This window comes from Furipterus horrens, unplaced genomic scaffold (assembly GCF_987537825.1).
Source record: "Furipterus horrens unplaced genomic scaffold, mFurHor1.1.pri manual_scaffold_2, whole genome shotgun sequence".
Classification (NCBI taxonomy): Eukaryota; Metazoa; Chordata; class Mammalia; order Chiroptera; family Furipteridae; genus Furipterus; species Furipterus horrens.
The window spans coordinates 216,317,549-216,337,739 of record NW_028327172.1 but is presented as its reverse complement, the minus strand read 5'-3'; the positions used below and the strand labels follow the sequence as shown (position 1 = coordinate 216,337,739).

The window sequence follows — 20,191 nt, the reverse complement described above, 5'->3', positions numbered from 1 at the left end:
CTTGCCCTAGTTCACTGGGAGGGATGCCCCCGCCCCACCCTGCGCAGGGACACGCACCTCGCCTCTCGGGGCCGGGGACCCCTCCTGGAGTCCAGGTGCTGCGAAGCCTGGAGTCTCTAAGCATGACCCTCGGGAGATGGTACGGCCCGAGTTTCCTGCTAGCTCCCCCACCCTCAAGGCCTTGACCCTGGGGGATCACCTGCTGTCCACCACCCTCCTCCCAGCCAGGCACCCCGGCCTTTCACCTCTGCCTCCCACCTCCACACGCTCCCAGGCACAAAGCTTTCAGCCGCAGGGCCCAGAGGCTCGGCTCCTGCTCAGCCCGGCACCGCCCTCTCTGTGGGTGGCCCTGGGCAAGCCTCGGTCTTCCCATCTGTAAAGCGGAGGGACCCCTTGCTTTGGGGACCACACGCACACAGGTGAGCTTGAGTGGCAGCCCTGTTAGTGGCGGCCAGGGTGGCCTCTCTCCACCAGGGTCCAATTCTTCCCCCAGCAGGTGCCTCAGACACAGACGTGAATAAAAACACTTTAATAAAACGGAAAGGGCTTTATGGGATGTCTTTGGAAGATGAAATCAAGAGCCAGGAGCCCGGGCCAGTGGCAGCAGGGCCTGCGCATGGCCCACAGGCAGAGGAACCTAGTACCTGAGCAGCCAGCGCGGCTTGTCCGAGCTCAGTGACGTGAAGTAGGACCACCACCAGGGCTTGCTCCCGCCAGTGCCCGGCTGCCTCCGTGCCCCGAGGGGCTCCTGGCCTGGCTCCTCAGGCTCCCCGTGCAGGCTGGCACCCCCCAGGGGGTCTCGGAGCCCAGGTCTGCTTCTCCGAGGGCCCTGGAAGAATTTCTTGGGTCCAGTCCCCAGAGGCTGGAGAATAAAGTCCACGCGGCCGGCCCTCTTCATCCGGATGGGGATGGTGACTTTCTTGATGACCTTGGAGTAGCCAGGAGCTTGAGCAATGACGATGTGGGACCCTGGGGGTAGCAGTCTCCAGTAGTCACCATCTGGGGCTGGTGACAAATAGAATTAAGTGACCCCTAGGCTTGGGCTCAGAGTCCACCTGGAGGTGATGGGTAACGGGAGTGAGAGGGGGCATCAGCCTGGAGGGCAGACAGACCCCAAATTTACTCCCCTGTGTAATGACCTGGAATGTCCTTCCCACCTCCTCCCTCTATGCAACTCCTATTCATCCCTCAAAGCCCTGCTTGGGCAGCACCTCCTCTCTGAAGCCTTCACAGACCGCAGCCTCTATCCCCAACCCACCGTTAGCCATCCCACCCCGTCTGGACCAGGTAAACTCACATCACAACGTATCAAAATGTTCAAACCCGTTGTGAAATGCCCAAGGGCACCAGGAGCCCACACACGACACGCCAGTCTATCAGTGGGACATGAACCCTGGGATGTGAACAGAGGGGCTCGTGGACCACAGGCAGCTGCCTCCTGTGACTTTTGAGAAGGTGGCTTTTCCCAGCAGAGGTATTTCTTGACAAACCTGGGGTCCACGTCCCTGTCACTGGCAGCCAGGGCCTAAGCGTGGTCTCCCCGGGCCAGATGCGGACACAGACCCCAGGTGCCCGCCCTCCCTCACCAAGCACATGGGCAGAGGGGGAGTCACGGTGCCTGGAGGAGCGTGGGGCCACTGGGGGCACTTGTGGGAGCCGGGGACCGGGACGCGGCCCCGGCAGGTGCGCACCTGTGGTGATGTCATGGCGAATCCCCTTGACTGAGATGCGGGCGTTCTTAACTGGCTTGCCAAACCTGTCCATGACCACGCCCTTGATACCGCGGTGCACCTGACGGGGCCAGAGAGGGGGGCGTGGATGTGGGGCGTGTCCTCCAGGGAGACCGGACAGCCACCCGGCCGTCTCCCCGTGGAGCCTGGAGTCTCCGCATGGCTGAGCCCACCCCTCACTTCGCCTTCCTGAGCAGGCTGCTCCCCTCCCTGGGCCTCGGTTTCCTCATCCGTGAAATGAGGGTGACCGGCCAGCCCATCTCCGCGGCAGGCCGCTCCGTCGCGGGCTTGTGAATAGCCCCAGTCCGGCTAGAAGGTCGGACTGATGTCTCCCAGGCAGTGAGCCCTGAGCAGAAAGCCCCGGTGTCCACCTTCTGACACACCTCAGGGCCCTGCCTTTGTAAGCAGAGCCCGGGCTGGGTTCCCTCTGAGGCGAGGTCCTGCCGGCAGTATGGGCCACCGGGAGGACACGGGCCGGGTTTCTGGGCCCTGGTGCCAGTCCCGGCGTGGTACCAACCTGCTCTCAGACTGTGGGCAAACCACCTCACATCTCCAGTGTGGCGGCCCCACCTATAAAGCAGGGTCATGTGGCCTGCCGGGTGTTGCTGTAGAATAACACTACATAGTAACACAGGCGGCGGGTGCCGGAGCGGGGACGTGGGACCTGCGCCACCCGCTTAGGCACCGTCCTGAGCACGTGCCCGCGGCTCCTGCACATGGCCAAGGGCTGGACAGGGACGCTGCACTCTCCTGAGCAAAGCTCCTCCCAGAACAGCCTCATCCTGCTCACAGTTCTTCTCCTAAGAAAGTCAGCAACGAACAAGCCAAACTGCTCCTGCCCTATCGGGCCAAGAACAACTTGGGGACACAGGTCACATCAGGTGAGGCCAGGACGACGGGGCTGGAGGGGACTGAGCGCAGTGAGGTTGGTCTCTCCCGGGAAGCTGTGCCATCTGCCTTGAGTGTGGCCCCAATACCTAGCTAGTTCCTCTCCCTTTCAAGACATAGCTCATACTCCTCTTCCTCCAGGAAGCCCTCCCTGATGACTAGCCATATCAAGGGCCTCCTCTGGGGTCTCATGGTCCGGAGCGTCCACTCTCCCAGCCCTGACCTCACTGTAATGTCACTGAGTGCCCGCCTCCCCCAAGCCTGAGAGCAGAGGTCACATAGTAGGGCCTCATTTAATGTCAGCGTGCACTGGCTAGATTTTATTCCATCCCTGCTCTCAGGCTGAGGAGTCATCTTCCTGCAGAACCAGGATGGGGAGCTCTCTGGCAGGAAGGAGAGATGGTGAGTAACCCCTCCCCCCGTACCCTTCCCCGGGGAGATGGAGACACCCACCCAAGGCCTGGTCAGGATCACTGTGAACAGGGCCTCAATGGGCCACGACAGGCTCGATCCTTATCAAAAGGCCCAGCCCGGCTCTCCTGAGGGGTCAGCCTCGGGGGCAGCCACGCCCGGCCGTGTGCTGCCCAGCCTTCCGCAGAATCGCGCTGCTATTAAATCTTCATATCCCCAGACTTCACATGCAATATCCTCAGAGCAATCCCAGCTCCATTTAAGGCTCCTTAAAACTCATTTTCCGCAGACAGCCGTAAAATGAAATGAGCGCGGGCTCTGGCCTGCAGCCCTGATTGAATGATGGCCGCCCGCACAGCCAGAGGTCGCTGGCGTGGCCATAAAGCAGCAGCTCCAGCACTAATGACGTCCAGTGATTGTCTCTGCTTTTCTCCCGTTGCTACAGCTGCTGACCGGGAGGCTCTGCCTGGCCCTCGCCTGGAGGAAGGTTCCTAATCTTTCTAGAAAGGAGGGAGGTTGTGGGCAGCACTGGGGTTTGGGGCAGCAGGCCTGAGTTCGAGCTCTAGGCAGTCCCTGGGTGACAACAGACAGTCCCATCGCCCCCTGTCCCCTGCGCTGGCTGCCTCACAGCCCTGAGAGCCAGGAACAGGAGCCTGCACCTGGCCCAGCGGCCCCAGACCAGCGCCGTCCTTCCCTGGCACCTGCCCCCCCGCCTATACAAGGCAGCAGCCTGTCTAGTGCCCAGGACTGATGTTGGGATTCGATGTCATATGCGTGTGCGGTGGATGGGGGGTGGGGGGACGGAGCAGGAGGGGGGCAACTGTAAAGCACTGCACACTCACAGCCCCCTCGTGGCCCGCCCTGAGTGACCCACTTCCCTGGAGCCTCCTTCTAGGAGAGAAAGTGCCAGTGTGCACTTCGTGTGATTTTTTTTAAATGTTTGGAAAAAAGGTAGCAGAGGCTTCTACAAAGCCATTACTTTCATTTTGGCTTCTTGCGCCCCTCTCATGCACATGACCTTATTCAGAGCCTTGTGACATCCCTCGACTGTGAGCCATGCTGGGGACACTGAGGCAGGGGGCGGGGCTGGGAGAGGTGGCTGGTCGGACAGCTGGCATTCTAGCCCCTGCTCCGTCACCCAAGACTTGGGTCTTGAAGCCCAGAGAGCGGTTGTTTTAGACATGTTCTCTGAGGCCCCCACTCACTGCCCACCCAGCTATTTCTGCGTGACCTCAGCAGGTGCCCCTCTCACTGCCATACCAGTCTGTGCCATCCTACCCAAGGGGCAGGTGTGCCCAAGGCCGCAGGCCATGCAGATATCCTGCTGCCCAGAGCCACGTCCCCAGGCCTCAGTCTGCCCAGTGCCCACCGCATTCCTACAACCGCCGGGACCTGCACCCACCGCCCCTGCCCGATCTCCCCTTGTCCCGCCACCTCCCCTATTCCTTCAAGACACAGACAGGTACTGCCTCCTCCAGGAAGCCACCATGGCCTCTGGGGGCTGGGCTGCCCCAGCCCCTGACTCTCTCTTTGTTCAGTTGTGCCCCTTGAGGCTCTGAGACTGTGGCATATGTCCCTCTGTGGCCCACCCCCCGCCCCTGGGGCAGGACCTGTGGGTGGAGGCCAGGGAGGCTTCGGTTGTGAACAAGCAGGTGCTTAACTAACGAGTGAAATGTCACTGCGTGAGCACACACGGAGCCCCACCAGCGGCCGCCCCTTGTCCCCGGGGCCCCCGCCGGGCCAGAGCGAGGCTGTCTGGCTCACCGTCTCCACGAAGTTCAGGAGCGGCTCCTTGTTGTGCTGCCAGAGTGTGTAGAGGGCCTCCTCGGGGGGGAACTTCACGCAGCCCAGCTCCACCGTGATCTCGAAGCAGTTGCTGTGCAGGTAGTTGAAGTCGGACATGCCTGCAGCACAGGGCGCAGCTCAGCGCGGCCCGCCAGTGTCCAGCGCCTCGCAGGTGCCGGGGCCGGTGCCACCGTCCCTGCTCCACAGGCGAGCAGGCTGTGGCCCGCGGTTCGGGCCCACCGGGAAGGGGCCGAGCTGCGCTGAGAACCCAGGCTGTTCGGTGCCTGGCCATCCATCCCTCAGTGGGTGAGCCCCGAGCTGGCTTCCAGTGAGCAGCTGAGCTTGTGGCTGAGCCACTGGTCACTTACCTGGGCGGTCCTGGGAACAGCCTGCGGCGGAGGGCCTGTCTCCTCCATCTCTAGGGGGGACATGGCCTCGCAGACAGGACAGAGGCCAACGAAGTGGCTCCCCACAGCTCAGACTGACCGCTGCCCCCACCCACTTCAGCACCCCCTGCCTTTGGAGCTTCCTGTTCAGCAGAAGCTGTGACCATTGATGGTCATCTGAGTCCGGTCTGATGCGGCAGCCCTGCGCCAGGAGCCACTGGGACACCCGCCGCCTCAGTAAGTCAGGGCCACCTTGGACCCTCAGTACCCGGCCTGCTGTTATTGGCTTAACACTCAGGCCCACAGTGGGGCCACATGTCCGCTGCTCCCGCCCCTCTGGCCCTGGCCCAGGCTTCCCTGGGAGACCCTGATAATAGGGTCATGACTGAGACTCGGAGCCCTGGAAAAGGGAGGCTGCCCTGCCCCTGGGAACGGCCACCCGTGCTGGGGGGCGCACGGCACAGAAGGTCTGCTGGCGGGGGAGTGACCTGGCTTCAGAACAACCTATCCCCCTCCCCTGAGCGCGTCTCCCAACCCGGGAGTATCTTCCCTGCTCTCTGAGGGTCCAGAATCGAGCTCCCAGAAACAGTTGCTACAGGAGTCGCAAGGGCACCCCCTGCCCCACCATTCCCCTGCCAGGCTCCTCCCCTTCCAGGCCCCGCCCCACCCTCTGCCAGGCCCCGCCCCCGAGCTCTGCCAGGCCCCTCCCACTAACAGGCCCCGCCCCACCCTCTGCCAGGCCTCACCCCCTTCAGGCCCCGCCCACCCTCCCCCAGACCCCGGGGGGCGCACCTCCCGTGAAGCTGTACCAGTCCGCGCCGTTGATGATGCTGCCCCTCTGCAGGAAGTTGCCCCCACACCTGTTCTCTGACCTGTCCATCATCATGGGGTGGACGTCAGCGTAGGCTCTCGCCAGCAACTTGAACATCTGGAAAGGAGACCAGAAGAAGTGCTTTGCAGTCTGCCCTCAGAGCTGGGGGCAGCGGAGGGGCCCCTGTGACAGGGGTCTCCCCAAAGGACACCTGCAACACAGGTAAGAGAGGGGAACGGTGTCCATGCAGGGGCCATAGCATGTGCAGGGCTTAGCTCAGGGCACCTGCGGTGGGCACGTGGGTGCACCTGGAGCCAGGCATGGGTGGGCCCGGGTAGGAAAAGCAAAGACCCAGGCCATGCAGAAGACCTCCCTGCCCAGCTCCTGCCATGTGGGGTCCTCGATAAACTGAGCTCGCTCCCACTGGGCGTGGGCTGGGTCCGGAGGCCTTGGTGGGCAGCGCGGGGCTGGAGCCCAGCACAGGAGTGGATTCCCTGTGGGGCAGGCAGGTGTGGGGGACAGGTGGGGAGGAGCGGGGGCTGGGGCCCCGAATGCCGCCCTGAGGTGCTGGCTCTAATCCACGGGGTGCCATGGAAGCTTGGAGATGACTTGGGACACTCCCGGCGCCTCTCCTGGGACCCTGGCTCTCACACATCCCCACTGGCTACGCGGCTCAGGGGCGCTGGCTGCTGACGCGCGGCTGGTGGGGAAGACCCTCGGTTTTCTGGCTCTGCTGGGACCCTTTGAGGCGCACATTCCCCCCCACCCCGCCCCTGGGGACATCTTCCCGCGTCTGCCTCTGAGACTCAGAGATGCTGAGCCCAGAGCCCAGGGCTCCTTCTGCCCAGGGGCCACAGGACTGCTCTGACCGCCACCCAGCCACCCCTGCCTGGGGCACTACTGAGCTCTGAGCACAGCACCTGTCCCCCTGCCCCCCGAGGCCTAGCGGGCTGCAGAGTGAGCCCCCGAGCTCATGAGGGAGCGCAGGAGGGGCTGAGCCAGCAGGCGAGCAGGTGAGTCAGGAGGGAAGGAGGCGGCCTCCGGGTTCCGTCCCCAGAGGGGACAGGCATGCGCTCCCACCCTGCCCAGACCAGCCTGCGTGGGCTCCAGTCCCAGGCCCGGGCAGGGACCCAGCCAGGGCCGGGGGCCTCGGGGGAGAGGGGCTGGAGAAGGTCCGGTCATCACCGCAGGCAGGACCCGGGAGGGAAGGGGAGGCCTGGGGATCCCGAGCCGGCCCCCTGCAGCTGCTCCCGGGAGCCGGCGCCTGTCGTGCACGCTGCAGCACCGCCCCCCGCCGGCGTCTCCCGGAACCGCCCTCCCCGTGGCCGGGAAGCCGCCGGTGGCCTGGGGGCAGGGCCGGGGGCCAGTCCCCACCCCAGAGGCCCCCAGAGAGGGACCCTGAGGAAAGGGGGGCAGCAGCCAGAGGAGGGAGGGGCTGCTCCCCGCTGGGCTGAAGGCTTCCTTGGGGGGTGGGGGGTGCTTTGGAGCTGGGCCTAGGAGCCTAACGGTTCAGTGACTGGGCTCAGAAAGGACCCACACGAGGCCGACCCCACGGACATCACCCACAGCGCAGCTGCCCCTGCACCCGCCGCATGCCCGCCTCGCCCGGCGCCCTCCGCTCACCTTCTCATCAGGCGTGGGAGAAAACATCTTCTCCTCGTGGGGGTGCTGGGAGAAGTCGAAGGGGTAGGACACCACCAGGTCTCCCCCGTGGAGGCTGGCTGACAGCACGAAGGGGACGGTCCGCATCCACTTCATTATTGCCTTTGTCTCCGGGGCCACCTGCCCAGTGGGAGGAGACCGTCGTCAGCACAGGGCACGGCCCCGCTGACCACCCCGCCACGGCCCAGCCTTTAGGCCTGGGCTCAACACTACAGGGTTCTCACCCACGCCAATCCTCCTACTTCTTAGGGATGTCACTTCCTCCAGGCAGCCCTCCTGGGCACCTGCCCCAGAGCACCTGCCAGGCTCTGGGGGCTTCCAACACATGCCCCCTGAAAGCCACCAACACCCAGTGAGGAGCTGTCCTCAGAGGGGAGGCTTTAACTGCCAGGCTTCCTGTGCTGGGGAGGGACCACACCGAGGGACCCCTCGGGTGGAGGCGGAGCTGGGGGGGCGGCTCCTACCTTACCCCACCAGTAGTGCTGTGGGATGGCGATGTGGTCGGTGCGCATGCCGCGGGATGAGTGCAGGCGGTAGAACTCGGAGGTCAGGTCGGGGAAGTTGCGGTTCAGGTCCAGGTTCTGCGCGTTCTGCCTTCCGCTTGTCCACCCGTTGTAGCCGGCACCCTGAAACATGGGCCGCCCCCAGCTGAGGGTCAGCACGCCCGCCCTGATCCTGGAGGGCGGCCGCAGGGCCGGCCTGAGAGTCGGCCAGGGCCGTGGCTTCTCTGGCTGTATGTGATGAACTTGGGAGCGTGTACACCTTGCGTCTCCTCTACTATCTGTCCGGCTCCTCCCGCCCAGCCTCCTTGCTGACCCTCCGACTCAGGCCTGGCCCTGGCTGGAGTGCCCCCCGGCTGTTACACACTGTTCCCCACCTCCTGCAGGTCAGACAGCTTCCGACTCCAGCCCGCGCGCTCGCCCTCTCTTGACCCCCTTCCTTGTCCTCCGTTTCCCCCGAGCGTGCATCACCTTTGTGACACCCCACAGAATGACCAGCACCTGCCCCTGTCTGGCCCAGCAGCGCTCAGGGCAGGGTTGCTGCCTGCTGGGTTCTCGTCCCCCAGGTGGGGGCGCACACGGACCCGCCCTGAGGGCTAGTGAACGAGTGAGTGTGAGTGAATGAATGGGGTGCTGAGGCACAGCCCTCGCCGGGCCGCCCGGGCGCTCACCTCGGCGGCCGCCACCTCGTAGCCGTCGGGGTTCATGGAGGGCAGCAGGTGGATGCGGGTGGCATTGAGCAGGCGCTGGATGCGGGGGTTGCCCAGCAGGTACTCAGAGCACAGGTACTGGGCCAGGTATATGAGCATCTCCCGTCCCGCCACCTCGTTGCCATGGATGTTGCCGATGAGTTTCACCTCGGGCTCCACTGGGGGGACACATGGTGACCTGGGGGTCGTCTTAGATCCCCGGGCTCTTCACAGCCTGAGGGCCCCCTCGGCAGGGGTGGCCAGATGGTCTGGGACCTAATCATACTTGTTTGGGCCCCAGTATCTGCTTGGCTGATGAGGACTCATTGAGGTCGTCACTTCTGCTGCGCTCATGCGCTACATTTAGCATCGCTAATCGAGGGCATTAATTAGTATCATGTGGCACCACGCTTCAGTCTGTGGGATACGTTACAGTACACTGGTGCTTCGATGGGAAGACAGGCAGCCAGTGAGTGAATAAATGAATGGAAAGATGGGAAGAAGGAAGGGAGGGAGGGAGGGAGGGAGGGAGGAAGGAAGGGAGCGTGGATGAATGAATGGATGTATGAATAGATGGAGGGATGGGTGGATGGGTGGGACTTCTGGACAAGTCACTTCTCGCTGATAATCACATTACGCATCTGAAAGGTGTCTCCCTCCCTGGCTGTGTGTGGCCCAAGGACTTGCAGCTGAGGGAGCAAGCCCTCACCCCCCAGGTTTGGAGGGTGTGAAGGACCCTGCAGCCTTCCAGGCAGCCACAGTCCTGGGCCCTCTGCACACGGGGCACCCCTCGCCCCCACGTTCCGGAGCTGCAGCCCCACCCGAACTCGGCAGAGCCTGTCTTTAGCCCAAGCCCGCCACAAGCCGGAGGGGTGGGAGGCAGGGCAGGCCTTGGAGGCTGAGGGGCTGCATGGCCTCTGATCCCTGTCAGTGCTGTTCAAGCCAGGTGGATGAGGGCCGGGCTGAGGGTGTCCAGCCCAGCGAAGAGGCCGGAGCTGCTCTGCTAAGATGGCTGTATTTCCCTGTAGCTCACAAGGACCAGGGGCTGAATCGGGTCTGCTTCTCGGTGGGTCCCAGCTGACTCACAAGGTCATGGGCACAGATGGCCTGAGGGACAAGGCCGGCCATCCCGGAAGAGGCCCAGAGGAGGCCCCTGGCTTGGATGCTCCTGCGGCGCCCCAGAGGGGGGTCAGAGTCACCTGGCTACACAGGAGGCAGGCTGCCCAGCCAGGGGCGGGGTCTTTGCTGGGTCCTCCTGCTCTTGAGCCAGCCCCCAGCCTGGCCCAGGCCCACCAGCCTGCCCCTGAAATTCAGCCCCACAGCCATTTTTCTTGGCACCCGAGCGGCCCTGTCTCAGTCGCAATGGGTCGTGCGTGAGCTGTGACCACAGCAGTCTGACTTTGCCCTGGAAGAACAAGTTCTAAGGGGACAATAAAACGTGGCGTTGGCATGCAGCTCTCCCTCATCCCAGACCAGGACCACTAAGCCTGATGCGCGTTACAATGGACGTGAGATTTTTCAAATGGAAAAAGGGCTCTGTTCACACACCCTGCGGCATCACGTTCACTGTGCAGCTTACGGGGGCCAGGACTGGGCGCCGCACGCACCTGCCTGGGGTCCGGGCGCCAGGACAAAGCGCACGGAGCAGTTATGTGTTCCCCGTGGAAGCACTGGGCCCACACGCCCACATGACATGCAGTCCCCATTCCCAGGACTGTGCCCTCCTTCCCACAGCCCCTGTGACTCCCAGGGATGTCGCTAAGTGGTTCCACGCGGCCTGCGGGATGCGGCCGCACACCACCGTGCACCAAGCAGAGCCCTGAAGCCTCTGTCCCCACCCTGTCCCCCAAACATTGGGGGACCCCGGCCGTGCACCCTGAGGCTAAGCAGGCCCAGAGTCCTGTCCCAGAAGCTGGTGACGCCCAGGCCCCTCACTGGGGCGCCTGACGGTGACGGAGGCTTACTCAGCTCGTGCTGGCCGGGGCGCACTGAGAACTCTATGACCAGCAGCTCCTTGCCGTCGAAGCTGCGGCCGATGCTGTAGGTCTTGGCGAGGTGGGGGCAGCGGGCTGCCGTCCGCTTCAGCACGCGCACCATTTGGGCATAGGAGTGGTGGGTGAAGTCAATGAAGGTCGACGGCAGGCCCGAGGGGGGTGCGTCCTCCATGTCCAGGCCTCCTGGGGGAAGGGTGGGGTGCGGGGGTCAGCCTCGGCCTGCCTGCCGCCTACCCACCGACGGCTGCTCCGCCTGCCCACGCCTGCGCCCCCAGGACTGCCTGGGACCCTGACCACCCCAACACCCTCACACCTCAACCCCCAACGCACTTTGACCAATCGGTTCATGTTTTAAATTAAAAATCCCTCTATCCCAGGCTGGTGTGGCTCAGTGGACTGAGCACCGGCCTGTGAACCAAAAGGTCACTGGTTCGATTCCCAGTCAGGGCACAGGCCTGGGTTGCTGGCTGGTTCCCCCGTTGGGGTCACATGAGAGGCAACCACACATGGATGGTTCTCTCCCTCTCTTTCTCCCTCCCTTCCCCTCTCTCTAAAAATAAGTAAAATATTTTAAAAATCCCTCTATAATACTTGATGTCCACAGCTAATAACAGCACCCAACAGGTGTTTAACGCAACACATTTTCTAAAGTTACTGTGAATAAAACTAGTGTGTAACTACTTCGGAAAATGTTTTTTAATAGAACAATAGAATATGGAGGAAAAGCCAGACCTACAGACCCCTCAGCCCGAAGAAAACTGCCCTTTGGCGTGCGGCCTCCTGACTGTTTCTGTTTCCTAGGAGCACCTGCTGTGACCCTGTGTCCATGGGCCCCTACCTGCTCTAACCAGGTGCCCATGAGCCCCTACCTGCTCTGACCAGGTGCCCAGGGCCCCTACCTGCTCTGACCAGGTGCCCAGGGCCCCTACCTGCTCTGACCAGGTGCCCAGGGACCCTACCTGCTCTGACCAGGTGCCCAGGGCCCCTACCTGCTCTGACCAGATGCCCATGGGCCCCTACCTGCTCTGACCAGGTGCCCAGGGCCCCTACCTGCTCTGACCAGGTGCCCATGGCCCCTACCTGCTCTGACCAGGTGCCCATGGGCCTCTACCTGCTCTGATCAGATGCCCATGGGCCCTACCTGCTCTGACCAGGTGCCCAAGGCCCCCACCTGCTCTGACCAGGTGCCCAGGGTCCCTACCTGCTCTGACCAGGTGCCCAAGCCCCCCACCTGCTCTGACCAGGTGCTCAGGGTCCCTACCTGCCTCATTTACTCAGCATCCAGATGGAGAGAGTGTCCACCCCCCTGGGTGAGTCTACAGCAGCTCCGAAAGGCTCCGTCCCGCCCACACACCGCCACTTGAGGACTCGGGATGTCTGCTGCTGCTCAGACCAGCAGGGCAGTGAGCGTGCCCGGGGACAGGCGGGGGAGGCGGGGGAGGTGCAGGCGTAGGCGCAGGGGGCAGAAGGGTCTCTTTCCACAGACTTCTAAAAGTTTCCGTAGGAGGAATTCCTGGGCTTCCAGGCCAGGGAACCCCAGCCGGCTGGCTCTCCCCCTTCTCACAAGAGCAGGCACCCTGCTCCCTCGCCATGCCCGGGAGCCTCTGCAGGGCCCGCATAGGCCCCTGGAGGCTGGTCCCGGGGCAGCCCTAACAGTTACTGCTTTCCCCGAAGGGTCTCACTTGCCTTGTAGTTTTGATTCTGCTCAAAATATTTTCAGGGAGGGAGAACACAGACAGAACCAGCAATTTGGTGGTGGAATTGCCCAAAATAATCTCTTTTAATCCAAGTCCACAGGCTTTCCCAGGGCGGGCGGGCAGGCCTGGCCCACGCAGCGTCTGGCTCCCTTCTTCAGCGTCCCTGCCCCGGCCCACCTCCCCCACCCCCGCCTGTCCCCTGCCTCTGAGCATGCACAGTGCTGCCCTCTGCACAGCAGCACCCGGAGAACACGGCCCCACCGCCATGTCCTTGCCGTCCCATCCATCGTCCGCGGCGTCCCAGCAGGAGCCGAGCACACAGCAGGTGCTGGGCAGCTGTTCGGTGACTGGACGGGTCTGTCCACCCATCAGCCTGGTTCCTACCCATGCCATCTGCCACCCCAGGGCCCCTGTGTCACCTGGACAATGGGGTGTGACAGACAGTCAGGGTCACTGTGACCCCCACACGCGGCACTCGGCCCCAGATCATGTGACCCTCACAGCTAGTTTGGTGGCGTGAGGACACAACAGGCCAGAAGCAGATTTTGTCCTGGGCTGCCCAGCGTCACACACTGGCCACACGTGGCTGCTCATACTTACGCTTAAATTTATTAAAATCAAATCAAATAAAAACTTAGAGCTTTGGCCGCACTAGCCGCATTCCAAGCTCAGTGGCCACATGTGATGAGTGGCGTCTGCCTGGGACAGCACAGAGAGAACGGTCACCACGGTGGGAAGCTGTTAGCTGGGCTGCTGGGACGGCTCTGTCGCCTGGAGTGGGGGGCGCCCACAGAGCCCCTCCTGCTGCCCTGCTCCGGGAAGCCCAGCAGGGAGCCCCGCAGGCGTGGGTGGGGTTGAAGGTGTGGAGACACATTTGGCCCAGCCCCATGCAGAGCTTTGCTACCTCTCTCCCCTCAGCACCACTGCCCAGAAGCCCTCCAGGACTTCCTCACCATGACGCAGGGCGGCCCGCTTCACCTCTGCTGGTGTGTCCACACGAGGAAACAAAGGGCACCAAAGTCCATCTGTCTGCAGTCCCTCTCGCGGCTGCCTTGAGCCCACCAGGCCCCACGGACCCCGCTTTTATGGGTCTGGCTGCTTGGCAGTGTCTTCCGTGTGCGAGCTTTCAGGTGCCTTCCCCACAGCAGCCCGGGGCTCGGCCTGGAGACCGCAGCACCCTGGAGGGGCTGCAGTCAAGGCCACCAGCCGCCCAGCCGGCCATGCCCGTCCCACACCTGCGCCCCCGCATGCACCTGCTCCTGGGCCTCTGCACCAGCCCCAGCTGTGCCACTTTGCCCGCTGGGCCCCCCGGGCACCCGGCTGCTCAGCACCAGGAGCCCAGAGCCCCGCGGGCCCGCGCTTACCTCTCAGCTTCTCCAGGGGGTCATAGCAGCCTTCCTCCGGGCCCCCGAAGTAGCGGCCGCAGTCCAGGAAGTAGGGCCAGGCCATGTCGATGCCGTCGAAGGCCGCCTGGCAGGCCCCGCGCAGGGCCTCGCAGACGTGCCGGCAGGGCCTGCGCGCCCGGCCGCCCTCGCACCGCGGCGCCAGCACGGCGCAGCCCAGCAGCCGCAGGTCCGGGTTGCACTGGCCCTCCAGCAGGTGGTGCAGGACGCTGAGCAGCGTGTACTCGGAGCTGGACTCCAGCGCCGCCGGGGTCCGGTGCTCCAGCGGGGTGGGGAAGGCGGTCTGGTTGTAGGCCACGTCGCCGCAGGTCCTGAGCTGCAGGGCCACGCACGTGGCTGCGGAGGAGGGGGCACCAGGTCAGGCCTTCCCACGGGGACCCGGGGGTCCCACACTGTCAGACGCTGACTGAGGCCGCTGGGCCCCAGCAGACCCACCCCGGCCGGGGCCCACAGCGAGGGGCCCCTGCAGTCCGGCTGGGGAGAGGCCTGGCCAAGGGCTGCTTCGGAGGAAGCCGGGCGGTGGGGGGAGCAGGGAAGGAGCCTGACGCTGACCAGGCAACAGCCCGCTCGGGGTGAGCCGGGCGGGCCGCGCTGGGTCTCAGCTCCCGCATCTGTGAAACGGGGGCCGGGGAGCCCGCCTTGCCGAGGGTTTGGCACTCCAGGGCGTGTCCCCGACTGTCATATTGGGGGACTATAATCCTGCTTTTTAAAAAAATGAAGTCTAGTCCTTCAACTCGGGAGATAGCATGTGCCCAGGCTGGCAGCAGGAGACGTGAAGAAATGTCTGTCTGAGCCCTTCAGACACACGTGACCTTCCAGACCATCCGCGAGGTCAGCACCCCCACCCTTGGTTTACTGAGGAGGAAATGTGGGCCCCACCGGGAGGGGGAAGGGGCCAGCCCAGCCCAGTCTCAGCTGACACAGAGCTGAGCCCAGAGATATGGGGGCGAAGAGTGCTCAGTGCCCGCACCTCAGGGGCCCGAGCGTGTGCAGCCCACCTGCGGGGCGGTGGGGGGCAGCGAGAGGGACAGAGGAGCGGGGGTGGGGGCAGGGGAGCGACGGCCGGGCAGGAGCGGGGCCTGGCTGGGGCGCAGGCTGCGGGATTCCTTCCTTGTCCGTCGTGCCTCGTTTCTAGGTGCTTAAGAAGCAGCGTGGCTTTGATTACTGGGTCGCGTTATTCGCGCGCCTTCAGCTCTTTAAGACGCTTTGATAGAGTGGGGGAGGGGCGGCCCTCGGCCATACGTACCGCTGTCCGCGCCCGAGGGCCTGCGGCAGCCACCTGCAAGGAGAAAGCCGGGCCGTCAGGGGTGCGCTGCCGGAAACGCAGGGGAGCCTGCGGCGGGTCGTCCACGCGGGCCCGTGCGCACCTCGGCCACAAGGTGTCAGCATTTCTCCGGCTAAGGCTGGTCTGACGCCCCAGATGGGCTACGCGTCCTGGGCCCCGCCTCCTCTAACACGTGGGAAACCTGCGTGAGGTCAGAGCAGGCAAGCACCTGCCCGAGGCCGCACAGCTGCGCGGAGCAGTCAGAATCGGAACCCAGACCCGCCCCGAGGGGCAGGAAAGCCTCCGCAGCCCCAGGCTCCCCGGGAAGACGGGCAGACCTTCGCCAGGCAGAGCGGGAAGCAGGGTCGGGGCTGGCTCTGAGTCCCGGGGGGGGGGGGGTGAGGGTGGGGGCGGGTGCAGTCCTTGGACAAGGCCGCCGGACTCCCGCTGCGCAGCCTCGCCCACGCCCACCCGCGGTCTGGGAAGGGGGGTCGGCTTCCCTAGTCCGCACTGACAAGGGGGTGGGTCTGGAGGAGGGGTTTATTCTAGGAACAGTTACTGACCCCGTGAGGAGGGGGGGGAGGGGCCTGCACTGCTCCCCGGAGGAGGAGAGGAGGAGGAGGAGGAGGAGGAGGACCCTGACCAGCCTGACTCTAGACTTGTCCTAGGGTGTCAGAGGTCCAAGGGCGGTCCGTCCACCCATGACACTGTGCCCATTCCACCTGCATCCCGCACACGCACCTGCACATACGTGTGGATGTGCCCGCACACACACGCGCGCACACATACGCGCGCACACACACGCCATGCGCCCGCACACCCTGCCGGGCCTGGGCCTTTCTGCAGAAAGGAGGGGAGGGGAAGACCCCACGCACACACGTGAGGGGCTGGCAGGTGCGCAAGGTCTCAGGTAACCCCCACCCCTGGCCTGGAGAGAGTGAATCTGACACGCTCGAACCCTGTCCCCAGGGCACCCCCCCCCGGGGCGAAGATGTCTGCTGCTGATAAAGACCCTGCGGGGTGGACTAGATGTGACCCCAGCTCTGAAGAAGAGGGGAGACTGAGGCCCACTCCGGGGTGGGAGGTGTGGCCAGGACCCCAAACTCCCGCACACCCCACGCTCTCAGGTGAGGCCCTGCAGGCGGACACACAGCCCTGGAGGGTGCCTGAGCCCTCCCTCCCAGCCCTCCAGAAGCCCCCACCCCCTTCCCAGCGCTCCCTTGCGGGGGGGGGCACCCCCTCCCGGGCCCTGTGTGCCCATTTCCTTCCGGAGACTGTTGTCCACATCACAGCCGGGTGGGGAGGAGGGGTCAGGGCTCAGATTCGGGCGGGCCCCCCTGCAAAGTCCTGCCTCCCTGCTCCGCAGACCCGCCTGTGGGCGCCCCGCCTGCTGTGGCCTGACCGGAGAAGGACCCCGCGTCCGGGCACAGTGTCCCCCCACTGTCCCCAGCTGTTGTGCACTCCGCCCTGGGGTCCCAGCCGCCAGGTGCTCAGAGAGCCGGTGCTGTCCCCGGCAGACGACCAGCGCAGCCCCGCAGGGCGCCCACTTGGGGACGTTATCCCGGGCGGTGGGTCACGCGGTGGGGGGTGTTCCCCGCCCCGGGTGCTGCGCTCTCCCAGGGCGCACGTCCGGCCTTACCCGCAGGGTCCCAGGCCGGCTCGCACCCGGGCCAGGCGGCGGCGGCGGCCAGCGTGGCGTGGAGCAGCAGCAGCGGCAGCAGCATGGTGGGCGGCGGGCGGCGGCGCCGTGATGTGGCACTGGAGCCTGACCGGGGCGCAGCACACTCGGCTCCCGCCCCCCACGAGCGGAGTCGGGTTTCAGCAAGGCGCCAGAACCCCGCGGGGCGGAGGGGGCGGGGGCCGCACCGGCGCAGCCTTTCTGCGGATCGTCCCGCCCCCGGGGGCCATTGCCAGTCTCCCACCTGCGCCGACTAGAAGCTGACCTCCAAAGCCCCGGCTGATCCTGCCTAAAGGTCCTGATTCCGGGACAGGACTAGGGGACCTCTGTCCCCCGCTGGCTGTGAGCCAGGCCGAGTCACCCAGCTCTGGGCCTTTTTCAGTGAAGGGGGCGAGGGAGTGCCCCACCTCCCCACCCCATCCAGGTGTGGGTGCCCCGGAAGGGTCTGTGGGGATGTTAGGGCCCTGGAAGGGCAGGTGGCTCCTCCGTGGCCATGGGTGACTGGCCCAGTGAGCGCCAGGGAGAAGCCCCTCCTGGTGGGGCCCCAGCGGGACCCTGGCACCCCGGTCCTCAGAGAAATGTGCCGGCCATGGCTGGTCCAGTGGTGGCACAGGGCTCCCTGGGGTGAGTCTCCCCTTCTCCAGCCCTCCTCCCTGCAGACAACGGGGGCCATACGGAGGGGCCCAGAGAGCCCATGCAGACACCCCTGCCTCCACAGGGGCCTGCCCACACCTGGGGGAGTGGGAGGGCCCCTTCCCACGTGCCTCCCTTCCCCCATGCCCATGTCACCAGAGCCACCTGGACAGGAGGCCGGAGGGGCCTGGGAGGAGGGAGGCCCAGGGCCATTGGCACCAAGGTAGGAGAAAAGGGGACCCCAGCTCACTGTCTTTCCAGAGCCCCCTCCATCCCCCCAGGGCCAGGACTGCTTTGGGGGTTTAGCCAAAGTCTTTGACACCCCCTCCATGGAGCTCGACAGGGGAAGACCGCCATCCAGATGAGCACACATCTGCCTGCTGCCGCTTCCCGCAGCCGGCGTGCGCGTCCATGCGCTCACGCCCTGAGGCCTGGGGACAGCGCTGGCCAGACACTGCGGTCCATGGCCCAGAATGTCCCAGCGGCCTGACGGTCTAGGAGCCACGTGCCTTCATGGGCCTCTCTACCAGCTGAGCAGGAGCTGGAGGCAGGACCCAGAGCCGGATGCCACTCAGCCCAGAGGCTGGGGAGTCAATGCAGGGACAGGGCTCCGACCCCCCGTGGCCCCACATCATCGCCTCCAGTTGCCACCTCAGCACCTTTGGGCCTGGGCACCTGCTGCTCCTCGCTGTCCTCTGTCCACCTGGACTCCAGCTCGTCCCTCCAGAAACTCCGGGCCCGTCCCAGCCAATCTCCCGGGGCCCAGGCTTCTGGCCTGCGCCGGGAGGCCATGTACCAGGGTGGGGGCGGGCGAGTCTCCTTGCTATCCCCTCCTGCAGGCAGGTCCAGCTCTGAGCCTGCCACCCTTGGGTGGCTGGCTTTACGCCTCCAATGACAGCTTTTTTGGGTTCATTTTTCTGAGTGGTACACACAATAATGATATTACTTTAAGCTGTTGGCATTTTAGATTTGATGGAAAGGGGTCTGCGCAGCTGTTGTTAATTTGAAAGACTCCGCGAGAAGAGTTTGGTAACCGCCTCTAGGACCAACCTGTTTCCTCCCCAGGGAAGTCGGCAGGAGCAGCTTCCCACCCCAGGCTGCGTGGCCAAGGGAGCCACCCGGCCCTTGTTTGTCAGGGGCCAGCTGCAGGCGGTTAACCCTTCCCGAGAGTGAGAGGTGCGGGGGTGCTCCCCGTCCCACCGAGCCTCCGGCCCCCTCCCGCCAGCCCACCAGATAGTGGGCCAAGAAGGACGGGGACAGCCCACAGCCAGGCCTGCGAGGTCAGGATGGAGCAGGTGACCCAGCAGAGGGACCAGAGCCTGAGTCCGCGAGTGCTCGGGGCCGGGGCGGTGAGCCTGCCATGCCGCTGCTGGACCAGCTGCACCTTCACGGCAAGAGCAGAGACCACGTTTGAGTCTCCACAGGCTCTCTGACCGCAGGCTGGCACCACCCCTGCTGGGCACTGAAGAGACACCTTCATGATATGCAGCCCTGGCCTGGAGTTGCCAACAAGGAAGCCGCAGGAGTGAGGGCTTCCCACCCTTCAGGGTCTCGGGGCCTCTGAGACGGAGGGGCGCCGTGCCGGGCGCTGCCGGCCGGACAGAGGAAGCAGGAAGCTCCCAGCAGAGCCGAGGGCAATCCCTGCACACGGGCGATGTGGGGGGGAGGCAGGGTCTAGTCCGGGTCATCCTGGAAGCTGGGAAGGGGCCTCGCCTTCCTGGCAGTTCACAGCGGGCTTCAGGCTAATGCAACGTCAGCATTTTCCCCTGTGCAGAGAAACGGAAGACGCTTTCACAAAACTGCTTATTGGGTCACGAAGTCCTTGGACACTCACTGCTTTGTAATACATTTCAGTTCCCGTGAAAAGTATCTTTCAACTTAAAGAGGATCGCAGGCCCAAGGTGAAGAGCACCATGCGTGAGTCACGTCAGCTGGCAGAGTGTTCTAGAATGCCCAGCACAGATACAACTGACAGCTCTCCCCTGGGGCAGCCGTGTCTGAGTGGTCTTCTAGAAAATTCCATGGGGGCTTCAGAGAAGGCACCACCTCTAAAAAGGGTTGCCACTTTCCAACGGTGGCACTGTCCACGGGATGGGTACACGCATTCCCTCAAATGGATCAAGGCTGTGAGAGTGCATTTTCACGGGCAAGGCCGTGTCCACTCTGGGCCCGCCTGGCCGGCTCGTGTGCCTCTCCCACCCCAGGGGGGAGGGTTTGCAGCCTGGCTCTGGGCTTCCGGACAGTGAGACCAAGCTCTCCTGTGCGAGCCCTGGGGCACCCAGGGTCCGCGTGCCCCCCGGAGCCAGGGGATGACGTCATCCAGCCGCACACCTGTGATCCACGGCCCAGGGCTGGAATGACGCCTTCGTGGCCCTGCCTGGGGTGTTTGTGCTTTGCTTTTTTAAACTCTCTAACAACTGCTTCCTACCACATGTGTGTAGTTATTATTCCTAACAATAATTTATTGTATTTGAGTTGCACCTCGTGGCTCAGAGGCACTTCCTGTGTCCTGCCGGGGGGGTGGGGGGGGCGCTAAAGAGTCAGCCCACAGTGGCCTAACGGCACCCAGTTAGCTGGAAAGGATTTGCCAGGCTGGCTTCCCCAGGCTATAAACTGTCCCTAAAGCCTTGGCCACCAAGGACTGGCTGCTGTGCATGTGG

General features: G+C 64.3%; 1 protein-coding gene across 1 annotated transcript; it reads right to left on the bottom strand.

The window, feature by feature from the left end:
* Positions 1–514: 514 nt before the first annotated feature.
* Positions 515–16,953, bottom strand: CPZ (carboxypeptidase Z). The gene is made up of 11 exons (XM_090268223.1): positions 16,860–16,953; positions 15,203–15,235; positions 13,918–14,292; positions 10,827–11,039; positions 8,845–9,041; positions 8,138–8,299; positions 7,635–7,793; positions 5,993–6,128; positions 4,794–4,933; positions 1,692–1,791; positions 515–1,005 (listed from the first exon to the last, which is right to left on the bottom strand). Exons 1-11 carry the CDS (start codon positions 16,942–16,944, stop codon positions 638–640), a joined length of 1,968 nt encoding a protein of 655 aa, XP_090124349.1. The 5' UTR covers positions 16,945–16,953; the 3' UTR covers positions 515–637.
* Between the last annotated feature and the right edge of the window lie 3,238 nt (positions 16,954–20,191).

Bases quoted from the DNA above. Each gene is read 5' to 3' on its own strand.
- CPZ (XM_090268223.1), bottom strand. From the start codon at position 16,944: ATGCTGCTGCCGCTGCTGCTGCTCCACGCCACGCTGGCCGCCGCCGCC. The intron at 15,236-16,859 runs GTAAGGCCGGAC...TTCTCCTTGCAG, and splicing joins GCCGGCCTGGGACCCTGCGG to GTGGCTGCCGCAGGCCCTCG. The intron at 11,040-13,917 runs GTAAGCGCGGGC...CCCTTCCCCCAG, and splicing joins CCCCCTGGAGAAGCTGAGAG to GAGGCCTGGACATGGAGGAC.